This window comes from Orycteropus afer, unplaced genomic scaffold (genome assembly GCF_000298275.1).
Source record: "Orycteropus afer afer isolate SDZICR_OR568_19922 unplaced genomic scaffold, OryAfe1.0 scaffold00173, whole genome shotgun sequence".
NCBI classification, from domain to species: Eukaryota; Metazoa; Chordata; class Mammalia; order Tubulidentata; family Orycteropodidae; genus Orycteropus; species Orycteropus afer.
Genome location: NW_006921760.1, coordinates 2,424,271 through 2,438,444, shown reverse-complemented (window position 1 = coordinate 2,438,444; position 14,174 = coordinate 2,424,271). Strand labels below are relative to the sequence as shown.

Here is a 14,174-nt window from a genome sequence, read left to right as displayed (position 1 = left end):
CATCAATCCCACTTCTAGATACTTAGACAAATATATAGATATATAGGTATCTACTATATGATCCATCAATCCCACTTCTAGATACTTAGACAAATGAAGTGATAACTTATGTTAATATGAAAACCAATGCATAAAAGTTTATAGTGGTTTAATCGGCAACCGTCAAAAACTGGAAATGACCCAAACTGTGGTATGTCTGCCCAATGGAATACTAAGCAAGGCAAAGGTATGAACTGGTGACACACACAGGACATCGGTGAATCTCAGGGCACTAAGGCATTTGGCTGCTAACTAGAAGGCTGGCGGTTCAAACCCACCAGCCACTCCTCAGAAGGAAGGTTGGGCAACCTACTTCCATAGTGATACCACCTCGGAAACCCAAGGAGGGGTTGCTGTGAGTTGGATCCGACTCGACAGCAGTGAGTTTTTAGATGATAACTGAAATAAGTCAGACTGTATGATTCCATTTATATGGTATCCCAATAAAAGGCAAATCATAGGAATGGGATTGTATCAGTGGTTGCCAGAGGCAGGGCATGACGGGTGGTGATGACAACAAAGTGGAATCAGGGGGAGGGTATTTTTTGGAGTCATTGGAACTTTTGTATCTTGATTGTAACGAGGGTTATACAACTTTATAAGTTTTAAAATTTGCAGAACTGTAAACTAAAATGGTGAACTTTACTGTATGTAAAATATACCTTAATAAAAATTATGGGAAAAAAAAAAAAACACTGGCCTGGGAATTAGGAGACTGGGATCTAGTTTCAGTTATGCCACTAACTGGATGTGTGACCACAAACAATTCTGTAATCCTCTTTGGACCTTGGTGGACAAGTCTGTAGAATAAGATTAGAGTGGGTGATCTTTAAAACTTCCCAGAGTCCATTGATGTGTTCTATAAAGGTTTCCTTCCTTAAGCAAGGTGGTAGCCCAGACAGTCTATTTCAGTTCCAGTGGCCTACTTCAATTGTTGAAGTACCAATGTAAAGGTTGTTGTTGTTGTTGTTATTTGCCGTCGAGTTGGCCCCGACTCATAGCGACCGCTCCTTGGGTTTCCGAGGCAGTATCACTACGGAAGTAGGATTGCCCAACCTTCCTTCTGAGGAGTGGCTGGTGGGTTTGAACCGCCAGCCTTCTGGTTAGCAGTCAAGTGCCTAAGGCACTAGGCTACCAGAGCTCCCAATGTAAAGGTGGCTGGACCAAAATACCCAGTCTGTACAAATGTTCTGAAAAGTCTTCTCAAATTAGAAAGTAGAGTTTCTACTTGTGTTGTTCCAAAATTTTTAAAAATAGAGCTTTGGGAAGAACCATCTGGCCAGGCAATTCTCAACTAAAATTTGATGTATATATTTGGACACTGTGGAAAACGTCCTTTGGGAAACACTATGTTTAATGAACTATAACTGGTCCTGGTAAACAATACATATGTTCTTCTTTTTCACTCTGTAGGCACTAATTATCTAGGCAGTTGGAGATGGTGACGTTTACTACTTTCATCTGCTTTTCTTGAAGTTAGGATACTGCTTTCCACTGCTCGAATCTACTCAACCCTCATAGTTGCTTATATATTTGTACACTATTCACGTATTTATAATCAAGAAGGCCAGTGAAAGGGATACCCCCGGAGTGATTCCTTACTACAGTGTCCTTAGTGTTGAGGGCAGCATTTACAGCTCTGAAGGGAAAATACTGAGAAAAAAAACTATAATATTGCTGATGATAATGTCAAAAGCTTACACTTCTTGACTTTGAAAAACAGGAGTCTGTAAACTACAGTGCTGTAGTTTTTTTTTTTTTTAATAAATAAAGATTTATTAGAAGATAGCTTCACTCATTTATTTTCATATTTTCATGGCTGCATTTGCATTACGATGTAGTTGCAACAGAGACCAGATGCTCCATAAAGAGTAAAATATTTACTATCTGGCCCATGAGGCATCCTGGTGACATAATGGTAAAAGCACTTAGCCACTAACCAAAGGGTTGGTTGTTTGAATTCACCAGTTGCTCTGTGGGAGAAAGACATGACAATCTTCTCCTGTAAAGGTTTACAGCCTTAGAAACCATATGGGGCAGTGCTACTCTGTCCTATAGGGTCACTATGAGTCAAAATCAACTGTACAGCAAAAGGTAAAAGGGTATCTGGCCCTTCACAAAAAAAGTTTGCTGGCATATTTCATAGAATATGCCATGTATAATTTCATCTAGTCATAACACCACCACAACCACCACGAGATGGTGTCTGACGGCTCAGAAACAGGGAAGCATAATGATTAAAAGCTTGTGGTAGGGTCAGACAGAGATGTTCTGTGCTTTTTACAACTTTCTGACTTTGAGTATATTACTTAGACTCTATGTCCGTCAGTTTCCCCAGAAGTAATCTGGGACAGAGTACCCAATAAGTAAGGTAAGCATAGGTTTACTTGCACAAGTAATTCTGTGCTTAGCTTGCTTACTGAGTACTCTGCCCTGTGAGGGAATGTAAATTTGGAAGAGGCTTTGATTTTATAGGAGGGTGCTATGTGGATGGGAAAGACACAGATGCCAACCATATCTAGAAGCAGGATCTCTGATATGGTGAAAAAATGTGAAATTATTCACTACAGCTTAGTAAACAAGCACAAATAAGCCCGTGCTTATCTTGCTTATTGGGTGATCTGACAGTGCTTGCAATAGTACTGATTGTGGCAGCATAAATGTCACAAGCTGACGTGACAGCATAGTGCTTTGTATATAGTAAATGTTTAATAAGTACTAGCTATATGGGGACAATCAGCTCTCAGTATCCCTGGGGTGTTTTTCTTCCTAGAAGTATTACGCATTATTAAAAGCTAATAATCTCTCTCATAAATCTTGTATTCATGGATTAGCTTGAAGGATCTCAAAATAGTTTGCACCACTGCCATGCATTATACAAGGCACATTTTCCCCTTGTCTCTCATGAATCGAGATTTAAGCAGAAGTAGAACATAATAATGAGGTTTCCAGTTCAGACATCTGAGGGTACCCTGAGTCTGCTAAGTTTCCAGGAACGTGAAAATAAGTAAGGTCATCAGATCAACATGCTGACCACTCCACGGATGGGACACAGAAGACCAAAAGGCTGCACAGAAGAGGCAACCAGTTCAAAGGCGCCAAAGGGAATGACATTTAAGCAGGGCCAAACATTGATTATGTTAGTTGCAAATGTCAGGTAGTTACAGGGCCATTGTGAATCAGGGCAGGAAATCAGAGGCCAGGAATACAGTCAAAGGACATTTCTCATAGATGATAAGCTGTTTTCAAGACTTTTATAATCATGCACTGATAGTGCCTACAAATTGATATATTTACTATGCATCCACCTTAAGTTTTTAAACTTAACACTTCATCTTTTGGTCAGCATCACAGAAGGGAGAGAACAAGGAAAAGGAGGGCAAAGTCAATTTTCTCCATGTTCAGATAATCTGTCGCAGCTAGTGGGAGCTTTCCCGGTCCCTCTGTGAACATCTTGGCCATATTTGTAAAAATGGCATGGCAGTAGTGTCTGACCTCCTCTAATGTCACAAGAGGGGAGAAAAATCAAGATCAACAGCATCAGACTGATTCCTTGGAAGCAGAGATCAGACATACTTGCTTTCTGCAATCTTCTTAACAATTCTGACACCAGCCATCCCTCCCACAGCACTCTCTGTTTCTCTGTTGGGTTCAATAACTCATTGCAATGGCCATGCAGAGCTCAGACAACACCCACGATTACTGGGTTTATTAGGGAAGTAACAGGTTACAATTCAGGATCCAGGACATATCAGGATACAGTTCTTTGGTCAGGGCAGCCTATTCTCAGCCATGCTTACAAGTAGGACTCTTTCTGGCCTCTCTTCCCAGCCTTTGCTGTGCTCAGGCAAGTGTTACAAAGCTCTTTTAGATCCTTCAGTAAGTGCCCAGAGGCACCCCACTCTGCCAGTAAGCCTCAACCCAAAGGTCAGTAAGCCTAGCTCTGCTTACGAGGGCCTGAAGGCACCCACTCTGCCAGGAAGCCTCTTGCTTGAAGGCGCTTAGCTCTATCTTGCTCAGTGGGTAGGCAAGCTTGGCTGTGCTAAGTACCTGGAGGCACTCTGCTCTGCCAGCAGTGCCCTGTCCAAAGACACACAGCTTTCTCACTCCACGGGCCAGGAAGCCCTCTGTGCCATCTCCTGCCAGGTCCTCACTCGGTTGCCTCTGCTGCCACCATTTCTCTGCTGCTGCCTCTCACCATTTCTCATCATCTCTGGTGTTATAGCTCTGTCTGTCTCCTGGGCCTAGGAGGTTCTCAGTACATGGATCTTGGGCCCAAAGACATGCTCCACTCCTGGCTCTTCCTTCCTGCTGGTAGTCAGATTCCTGCTCTCTGAGCACTTCTCTCTTCTTTTATCTCTGTCTCTCTCTTTTTTTAAATTAAATACATTTTATTGAATATAATTTATGTACAGTGAAATACACAAAACTAAAGTGACATGGATCAATATTACCTTTTATCTCTTATAAGATAAAACATATGACTCAAGCAAGGGTGGTGACTTGAGTAAGGGTGGTGACATGAGTGTATCCCTCCTTAATCTTGCATCATTAAACCTTCAGTAACATAACTTAATCCTGCCTCATTAACATACAGAAGTCAGGATTTACACACAAACAATGGAAGAAAATTATATCAGATAACAAAATGGCGGACAAGCATATAATACTGGGAATTGGGGCCTAGCCAAGTTGATACATAATTCCAATCATCACAGGTTCTATACACCTTATTGGCATGGTCCCACCCAATCACTGTATGGAGTCACAAAAACTATGATTAGAAGGGCCTTATGAAGTAATTCACAGCACCATAGGGCTCCTGGACAACATATGAAAAATGACTGGTGTGGAATAAAGGCTAAAAATAATTTTTAAACAGCCCTGAAAAGTTGGAAAAGAAGGTTTAAGTAATTATTTCCTCCAGAAATACTACAGAATGAGCTTTCAGATGAATGTATCTAATTTGAAAGTTTGATTACAAAATGATGCACTACACTTGGGAGCATATGTGTACATAGATGTGTGTAATTTTTGCAGCCAAAAGAAGGTCGTTTCCTTGACAAGAAAATTTTCAGAGTGGATTCATACATTTCATGTTGCAATAGATATTCCTAAGTTTGTGAAAGATGTTTTAGAATGTCTTCCCTGGGCAAGAATTCATCCTTTGAGGATAAGGTTCCTCTTTGGAAATGACAGTCAACTATTTAGCTCCAATTCTTGTAAATAAGATGGGTAATCAAGCATGGTGATAACACACACACACACACACACACACACACAACTCACTGCCTTTGAGTCAGATTCGACTCATAGCAACCCCTCCTTGGGTTCCGAGGAGGTATCTCTATGGAGGTAGATTGACCAGTCTTCCTTCCGAGGAGTGGCTTGAACCACCAGCCTTCTGGTTAGCAGTCAAATACCTTAGGCACTATGCCACCTGAGCTCCTCATGATAATACTGTGGGCCAAAAATACGTTTTTGGAAAGACAACTCAATTACCAAGTGGGCAAAAGGTACGAGTAGACATTTTTCTAAAGAAGATAATGAATAGCTAATAACCACATGACAAGATGCTCAACAGCATGAGACATCAGGGAAATGCAACTCAAAACCACAATGAGATGCCACTTCACACATACCAGGATGGGTATATTAAAAAAAAAAAAAGAGATGGACTATAGCAAGTGTTGGCAAGAATGTAGAACCCTCATACATTGTCAGTGGAATGTGAAATGGTACAGCTGCTTTGGAAAACAGTCTGGCAGTTCCTCAAGTGATACACATAGAGATATGAAATGATCCAGCATTTCCACTCTTATGTATATATCCAAAAGGAAATAAAACCATGAAAAGATTTGTAGCTGGATGTTTATGAAATATTATGAACAATAGTTAAAAAGTAAAAGCAATCCAAATACCTATCAACTGATGAGTGGATAAATAAAATGTGGTAAATCCAGACGATGGAATATTATTTGGCTATGAAAAGACACACTGACATATGTTACAGCATGAGTGAAACTTAAAAACATATCCTAAGTGATAGGAGCCAATCAAAAATGCCATGTTGCGTGATTCTATTTATAGGAATTGTCCAGAATAGGCAAACGAGCATAAAGAGGTTGGTACAACCATAGAAGTTGGTTGACAGGGTCTGAAGGGGGGAGTGTTAAGACAAACTGGGGAGTGACTGCTGAGGGGTACCAGGTTTCTTATGGGGCTAATGAAAATGTTCTACATTAAACATCATTGAATTATATACTTTCAATGGGTGAACTAGATGTTATGTGAATTATATCTCAGTAAAGATGTTATTAAAAAATAAGGCTTGGTTATAAATTAATGAGGTTGATTTATTTGTGTAGCTTCTATTATTGATAGCTAATTATATTCTGTACTTACTGTCATGCTGCACTAAGTGATTTATATATCTTAGCTCATTTAATCCTCACATTATCCTTATAACATCCCAATGAAGTGGGTAGAATTATTGATCTCTATTTTAGAGATGAAGAAATTGGAGCACAGAGAGGTTAAGTAACTCCTTGAAGTAGCACAGAAAGAAGTGTTGGGGTCAGGATTTAAATTCAGGCTAGTCTGATGTTAAAAGTCATGCTTCCTCCTTTCTGTTTCTTTTTTCAAATTTTATTCTTTTAAATAGTGAATACTTGTAAATAGTAAATATTTTGCATTTCAAATACAAATGTGACATAAATAGCATACATCCTGTCTCTATCCACCTTCTCCAGTGTTCCACAGGTGGCAGCTTGAATGAACTTCTTGTGTATCTAGCAATTCCTTATGTAAATAAAACACATATGAATATACATTGTTACTTCTCCCTCTTTCATATGCAAAATGTAGCATCTTATATATGGCTTTCTATACCTTGCTTTTTCACTTAATATAGCATACCAGAGACTCTTCTATGATGTTGTTGTTGCTTGTTATGTGCTGTTGAGTCGGACTCAACTCATAGCAACCCCACATTGGGTTTCCAAGATGGTATCGCTATGGAAGTAGATTGCCCAACCTTCCTCCCGAGGAGTGGCTGGTGGGTTTGAACTGCCAGCCTTCTGGTTAGCAGTCAAACACCTTAGGGACTATGTTACCAGAGCTCCTAAGAGCATTCATCAATCTTTTTTTTTCTTTTTTAAATAGGTGCATAGCACTCCAGCAACTGGATTTACCAAAAATTGTTTACCTGGTTACCCAAGATGGTCACTTAGGTTCTTCCCAATCTTTTGCTATTGAAACAAACAAAGCTTATGCTTTGAACCTGCTTCCGAAGGCAAAATAGGAAACTCATAAATTTAATCACCCTTGAAATAAATCCCTTTCCTAAAAAATTAACTACTCTGAAGGATATACCCCTCAATGAGATGTGCTATTTGGTAAATACTTGTTAAAAAACCCACCACCACCACCAATGAAGCTAATTGCATTACACTAGAGTCATAGCCTCAGTGTGGGCCATAGAAGATTATATCTTTCTAGGTTGGATATGTGATACACACTTGTCAGGAAGGAAGCCCAAGGATTTCCCAACACCCTGGTAGCATAGCACCAAAACATTTGACTGCTAACCAGAAGGCTGGCAGTTCAAACCACCAGCCACTCCTCGGAAGGAAAGTTGGGCAATCTACTTCCACGGTGATACCGCCTTGGAAACCCAAGGAGGGGTCGCTATGAGTTGGGGCCAACTCGACGGCACATAACAACAACAACAACAAGTAACATTCTGAATCCTTTATTTTTACTTATTCAGCATATTATTTCTGCTGCTTAAGATTTGCGGAGAGGAATCAAATATTCAATACTGAATCATATGGTGAACTGTCATATAAGTGGATTATACATGTCATTGTACATGGTCACTCAGGAAAATGAAACTTCAATTCCTATCATAGAAAACTTAGACCGCAAACATTTTAAAGCTATTTGAGAATTTCTATTATCAGATATATAAAAACTTGACAATTTATTTCATCTGTTTTTTTAAAGAAACCATTACTTCAGTAACGCTGCATATTTTCTAAAGGGTGCTTGACATGAAATAAGTTTGAGCATTAACATGTAAAGGACAAGCAATAAAACATGTAATATGAATACAGATAAAATATCAGAGAGAGAGAGAGAGAGAGAGAAAACTGCTCTCTTCCAAAGGGAACAGAATGAAAGAACTCAAAATGCACAGTGTTTCCAAGCTAAAGAAACTGACAACAACTGAATTGAAAAGGCTGAACTTCCTATTACCTTCCCAGAACACAAACATGTATTTAGCTTAATAGACTTGAGTACTATCTCAGGAAAAATCGTATACATTATGCATCTAGGGCAATGAAAGCTGTAGAAAATGATTTTGCAAAACAAACACCCTGCAGGCTGACAGGAGCAGAGAATCCAAGGCACACACAGTGACTTTAGGTCACATTCTACATATCAACACAGGAGGAAAACAAAGCTGTGAAGGAAGCTCAGATGCCGAACAGATCCTGGGCAGAACTCTGGTTGTGATGAAGCTTAGAAAAACGCGATTGCATATATCATCTGATTATAACCACAATATGAGTTTATAGTAGAAAATTTGGAAACATATAAAGAAAACAGTTAAACTCACCTACAATCCCACCACCTAGAGAGAATCATTATTATAATATTGGCATATTCACTTGCAGCCTTTTCTCTATGTTGTTGTTGTTATTGTTAGGTGCCATCGAGTTGGTGCTGACTTATAGCTATCCTATGTACAAAAGAATGGTAATACTGCCTGGTCCTGTGCCGGTCTCACAATCCTTGCTGTACCTGAGCCCATCCTTGCAGCCACTGCGTCAATCTGTCTCATTGAGGGCCTTCCCCTTCTTCGCTGACCCTCCACTTTACCAAGCATGATCCTTCTCCAGGGAATGCTTCCTTCTGACAACATAACCAAACTAGGTGAGACGAAGTCTGCCTATTCTCACTTCCAACAAGCATTCCGGCTGCACTTCTTCCAGGACAGATTTCTTAGTTCTCCTGGCAGTCTATGGTACTTTCAGTAATCTTCCCCAACACCACAACTCTAAAGAATCAACTCTTCTTTGTCTTCCTTATTCATTGTCCAGCTTTCACATGCATATGAGGCAATTGAAAATACCATGGTTTGGGTTAGGTGAACCTTAGTCTTCAAAGAGACATCTTGGCTTGTTAGACCTTTAAAGAGGTCTTTGGTAGCATATTTGCCCGATGCAATACATTGTCTGATGTCCTGACTGCTGCTTCCATTGGTGTTGATGATGGATCCCAGTAATATGAAATTACTGACAACATCAATCTTTTCTTCATTTATCATGACAATTTATTGGTCCAGTTGTGAGGATTTTTGTTTTCTTTATGCTGAGGTGTAATCCATATTGCAGACTGTAATCTTTACTTTTCATCAGTAAGTGCTTTAAGTCATCTTCCTTTTCAGTGAGCAAAGTTGTGTTGTCTGTGTATCACAGATTATTAATGAGTCTTCCTCCAATCCTGATGCTGCATTCTTCTTCATATAGTCCAGCTTCTCAGATTATTTCCTCAGCATACAGAACAAGGAAGTATGCTGAAAGGATACAACCTTGACACACTTTCTTCCTGATTTTAAACCATGCAGTATCCTCTTGGTCTGTTTGAACCACAGCCTCCTGGTCTATGTACAGGTTTCTTATGAACACAATTAACTGTTCTGGAATTCCCATTCTTCTCAATGTTATCCATAATTTGTTATGATCCATACAGTCAAATGCTTTTGCATAGTCAATAAAACACAAGTAAACATTTTTCTGGTATTTTTTGCTTTCAGCTAAGATCCATCTGACATCATCAATGATATCCCTTGTTTCACACCCTCTTCTGAATCCAGTTTGCATTTCTGGAAGTTCCCAGTCAATATACTCTGCTGCAACCATTTTTGAGTTATCTTCAGCAGTATACATGTTTTTGTTATGTGCCGTTGAGTCAGACCCAACTCATAGCGACCCCTCCTTGGGTTTCCAAGGCAGTATCACTACGGAAGTAGGATTGCCCAACCTTCCTTCCGAGGAGTGGCTGGTGGGTTTGAACTGCCAGCCGTCTGGTTAGCAGGCAAGTGTCTTAGCCACTATGCTACCAGAGCTCCCAGCAATATACATACACTTATATATATACATATTTTTTACAAAATTGGGCCGATAAGTAAAATTTTATAAATATTTTCCTGCTCTTCATATTACCTCTTGAGTACTTCCTCATGTTGTCATACATGATTTACAAATTCAATTTTAATGACTGCATTTTATTGTATCCTATGAACTTAAGCAGAATTATTTGATTTTTTAAACACATTGCTGGACCTCTAAGTTGTTTCTAATACTTTAGTATTACAAACAGCACTGCAATGGACTTTCTTCTCACAAATCTTTGAATCTCTATTTACTTCTCAAAAGAAACTTAAAAGTATATCAGTATGTCAAGTTTAAATTTAAATCACTCAGTAAAACAGCACCTATAAATTCACTATTGAAAGTCTCTGGAGACAAAATGCAAATAATGCATATCAAATAAACAAAACTATTTTCACATCACTCGGAGTCTATATTTATCCTTCTAGAACAATCATTTTTCAGGCAGTATATTACTTCCTCTAGGCAAATGGACTATTACTGGGTTAATCTAAATGCAATAACATGAAACTTGGCTGACCCAGATTTCTGCAATATCAGTATGCATGCAATTACAATATTCTGCAGATTGAAAAAAATACCCAAGGCTCTCAAAAACACATATTTTATAGTCCCTTCATTTCAAATGGTGCACAATGGGAATTAAAATAAAATAAAGGGCTATGGTGGTTGATGTCAACTAAATTTTATATAAACATACAAGTTACATATAGTGTAACTTAGGGTTTTCTTTAATTCTCAGCTTTATTCTGTCACTTTCACAGGTGAAAGTATCTTAAGTGCTCACATCATATTAAAGCTATTAATAATTCCTCTCAAGATATAGATGGTCTTGATATTCCAATCTTAAATTTCCAATAGTCTATTTAAAAAAATTTATTGTATTTTCAAGAGGCTAAATAGAGTTCTCACTATCCTGATGAATTTTTTTTTCTCCCAGTAGACAGTGAAAAGCAAAGGAAAACAAAATACAACAAAAACCCCGCTTACAGCATTGGTCATATGAACTACAGAATCATTCAAATTCCTACACCCACTAAGAATTGATGGTCAAAGACAGTGAGGGTCAAGCTGTATAGCTGTGCAATCTGCACAAGATAAAATTGTAGGGGGTGCAACGGTGTCCTGATCTATGTGAAGAGTATCCCTTTGGGTTGTGCAATACGCAACCTGCAGAGACCCATGTGGTTACAATGAAGACAGCCTAGCTAATCTTTTTTGCTTAGCCATTACTTATTCATGCATTGTGCTCTCTAGTTAGTTATGAGAAAGTAAAGTCAGGGGAGGAAAGTGGTCTTTAAAACTATATGTATAGCATCTTTTTTTTTTTTTTTTTCTACATGAAGGAAATACTGCAAGGAAGCATGACCCAGTTCACCCAGCTCTGCCTTGTCATGACAGTGAGGCTTTCTTTCCTCCCATCTCCCCTTCCGTCCACCCACTAGGAAGCAGCAGGATACCTTGTGTGAGTAACTGTAGGTTCCTGACTTCTTCTCGCACCTTCAGCTGGAGCACCTGTTGTAGGATGTGCTGCCGGAGGTTCTCCTGGGCAATCCCCATCCGCTCAAGCTTTTTGTCGGTGAGTCTCAGCAGGGCTCGCCCTGCGGGGTTTCAAGAAATAAAAGGAAAAGCAAATGAGCAATGGCTGGAGAAGGATTTCCAGCTTGGTTTTGGCTAATTTTGCCAGAAAGAGAAGTTTCCTCTGAATACAGACAATGTGGTATGGAGTGCTCTCCATTGTTACTGCTGATATGAATGGACAAGCTGGGATGAAGACAGTTTAAAAGGGAACCCCAATTTTTATCTAATACTTGCAGTCTCTGATGGAGTCACACACTGAGATAGATAAAACAGCAAAATTTTAACCTGGATATTTGGGTCACAGATTGTATGTTTCCATGGAAAAAATGCTCTTCATAGGGGGCTGGGTTTCTAGGCTGACTGACTAAAAAAAACCTCACTGCCATAGAGCTGGTTCTAACTCATAGTGACCCCTTCTTGGGTTTTCGAGGTGGTATCTCTACGGAAGTAGATTGCCCAGTCTTCCTTCTGAGGAGTGGCTGGTGGGTTTGAACTGCCAGCCTTCTGGTTAGCAGTCAAATGTGTTAGACACTGTGCCACCAGAGCTCACAGGAGCCCATATTATTGACAAACCAGCTGAAGAACTGGGGGCTCTGTCACTGTGGTTATACAGAAACTCCAGCAACATTTAATACAAATTACAATGGAATTTCTGTGAAAAGTGCATTTAAAGTTTCAGTTTTGATCTATAGACATCTGAGTCCCCTGCTGCACCCCTGGGAATAGGTGGGAAGTTTCATATCTAGTTGGTGGGAGCTATGTCATAATCCCAATCATTGGCTGTCATGGACTGAATCATATCTCTCCAAAAATATGTGGCACTCTGGCTGGGTTATGATTTCTGTGGTTTGGCAGTTATATAACAATGCAAACATCCCCTATGATGTAATTTGATATGATTAGCCAATCAGCTGTAAGGGGATTAGAGTGGGCTATAACATTCTTACCCAGGTTGCATTCTTGATCTGATGTGAGGGGTGTTTCCTGGGGTATGGCCTGCATCACCTTTTATGTTTTAAGAGATAAACAGAGAAAGAGGCTAGCAGAGGGAAAGGGACCTGACTACAACTAAGAAAGAAGAGCCAGGAGCAAAGCATGTCCTTTGGCCCTGGGGTCCCTATGCCAAGAACCTCAAAGACTCGGGGGAATATTGATGGCAAGACACTGGTAGATCTCCAAGGGACACCAGGGATACAGATGTTGAAAGGAGACAAGAACTTTGCCCTTGTTGACGTAGAGAGAAAATCTTCCCCTAGAGCTGGTGCCTTGAATTCAGACTTCTAGCCTCTTAAACTGTGAGATAATAAATTTATGTTTGTGAAAGCCATCCACTAGAGGCTCTTCCATTATAGCAGTGCTAGGTTACTGAAACACTCATCTAGGGCAGGGGTTCCAGCATGGCTAACGGTGAGAGAAGCCAGGAGTACAAGCATCCAAAGACTGCAGAAACAAGGAGCCCTGGGGTGTGAGTACCTGCGATGTGCAGACCCCTGTGGGTCTAGTCAGCATCTCTTGGTTTCCTTTCACCTCATTTCTTTTCCCTGGAGGTCTGCATGCTTTCATTCCTACCATGGTTTCTATCAAATTCCCAAAATCTTCCCCTCTCCATGCCTGTCCTGAAATAACCATTCTTCCATTTTGAGGGGGCTTACTGACAAACAAGGAAAAATGGTAGTTATGAAATGCCCATAGCATCACCCTGTCCTCTTTCTGTTCCCTAAATCCTCAGTCATCACACCTGCACATCTTTTCCCATACTGATTGATAAAAAATAGGATCAACTGCATGTAACAATGCTACGTCTCTGGGTATAAAGTCATATGATGATGATGATGATGATGATAGCTGCCATTGACTCACGATGGCCTTATGGACAACAGAATGAAACACTGACAAGTCCCGTGTCGCCCTCACAATCATGGAATGCTTTAAGTCCATTATTGTAGCTACTGTGCCAATCCACTTCACTGAGGCTCTTCCTTGCCCTGGCTTGCCTTCTACTTCACTAAATATGATGCCCTCCATCAACTGATCCCTCCTAATGATGTGCCCGAAGCATGCAAGTTGGACAGTGTTCTGTTGTGATCTGGAATGTTTTCACTGCGTTATTTCTGGAAGTAGATTAGCAGGCTTTCCTCCTTAGTCTGTCTTCATCTAGAAGTTCAGCTGAAACTTGTCCAAAGGAACTTGGGTTACTCTGCCAATGTTTGAAATACTGGTAGTATAGCTTCCAGCATTATGTTGTTGCTGTTGTTATGTGCCGTCGAGTTGGCCCCGACTCATAGCAACCCCTCCTTGGGTTTCTGAGGCAGTATCACTACAGAAGTAGATTGTCCAACCTTCTTTCCGAGGAGTGGCTGGTGGGTTTGAACC

The 14,174-nt window shown here is 40.1% G+C and overlaps 1 protein-coding gene across 1 annotated transcript in view; it reads right to left on the bottom strand.

Annotated features, from left to right (window-relative positions):
* Positions 1-11,612: 11,612 nt before the first annotated feature.
* Positions 11,613-14,174, bottom strand: part of SAMD12 (sterile alpha motif domain containing 12) — a 219,258-nt gene continuing 216,696 nt past the window's right edge. Inside the window, exon 4 of the mRNA XM_042781792.1 lies at positions 11,613-11,821. Within this exon, the coding sequence (XP_042637726.1) occupies positions 11,613-11,821 (209 nt within the window). The remainder of the gene's footprint in view (positions 11,822-14,174) is intronic.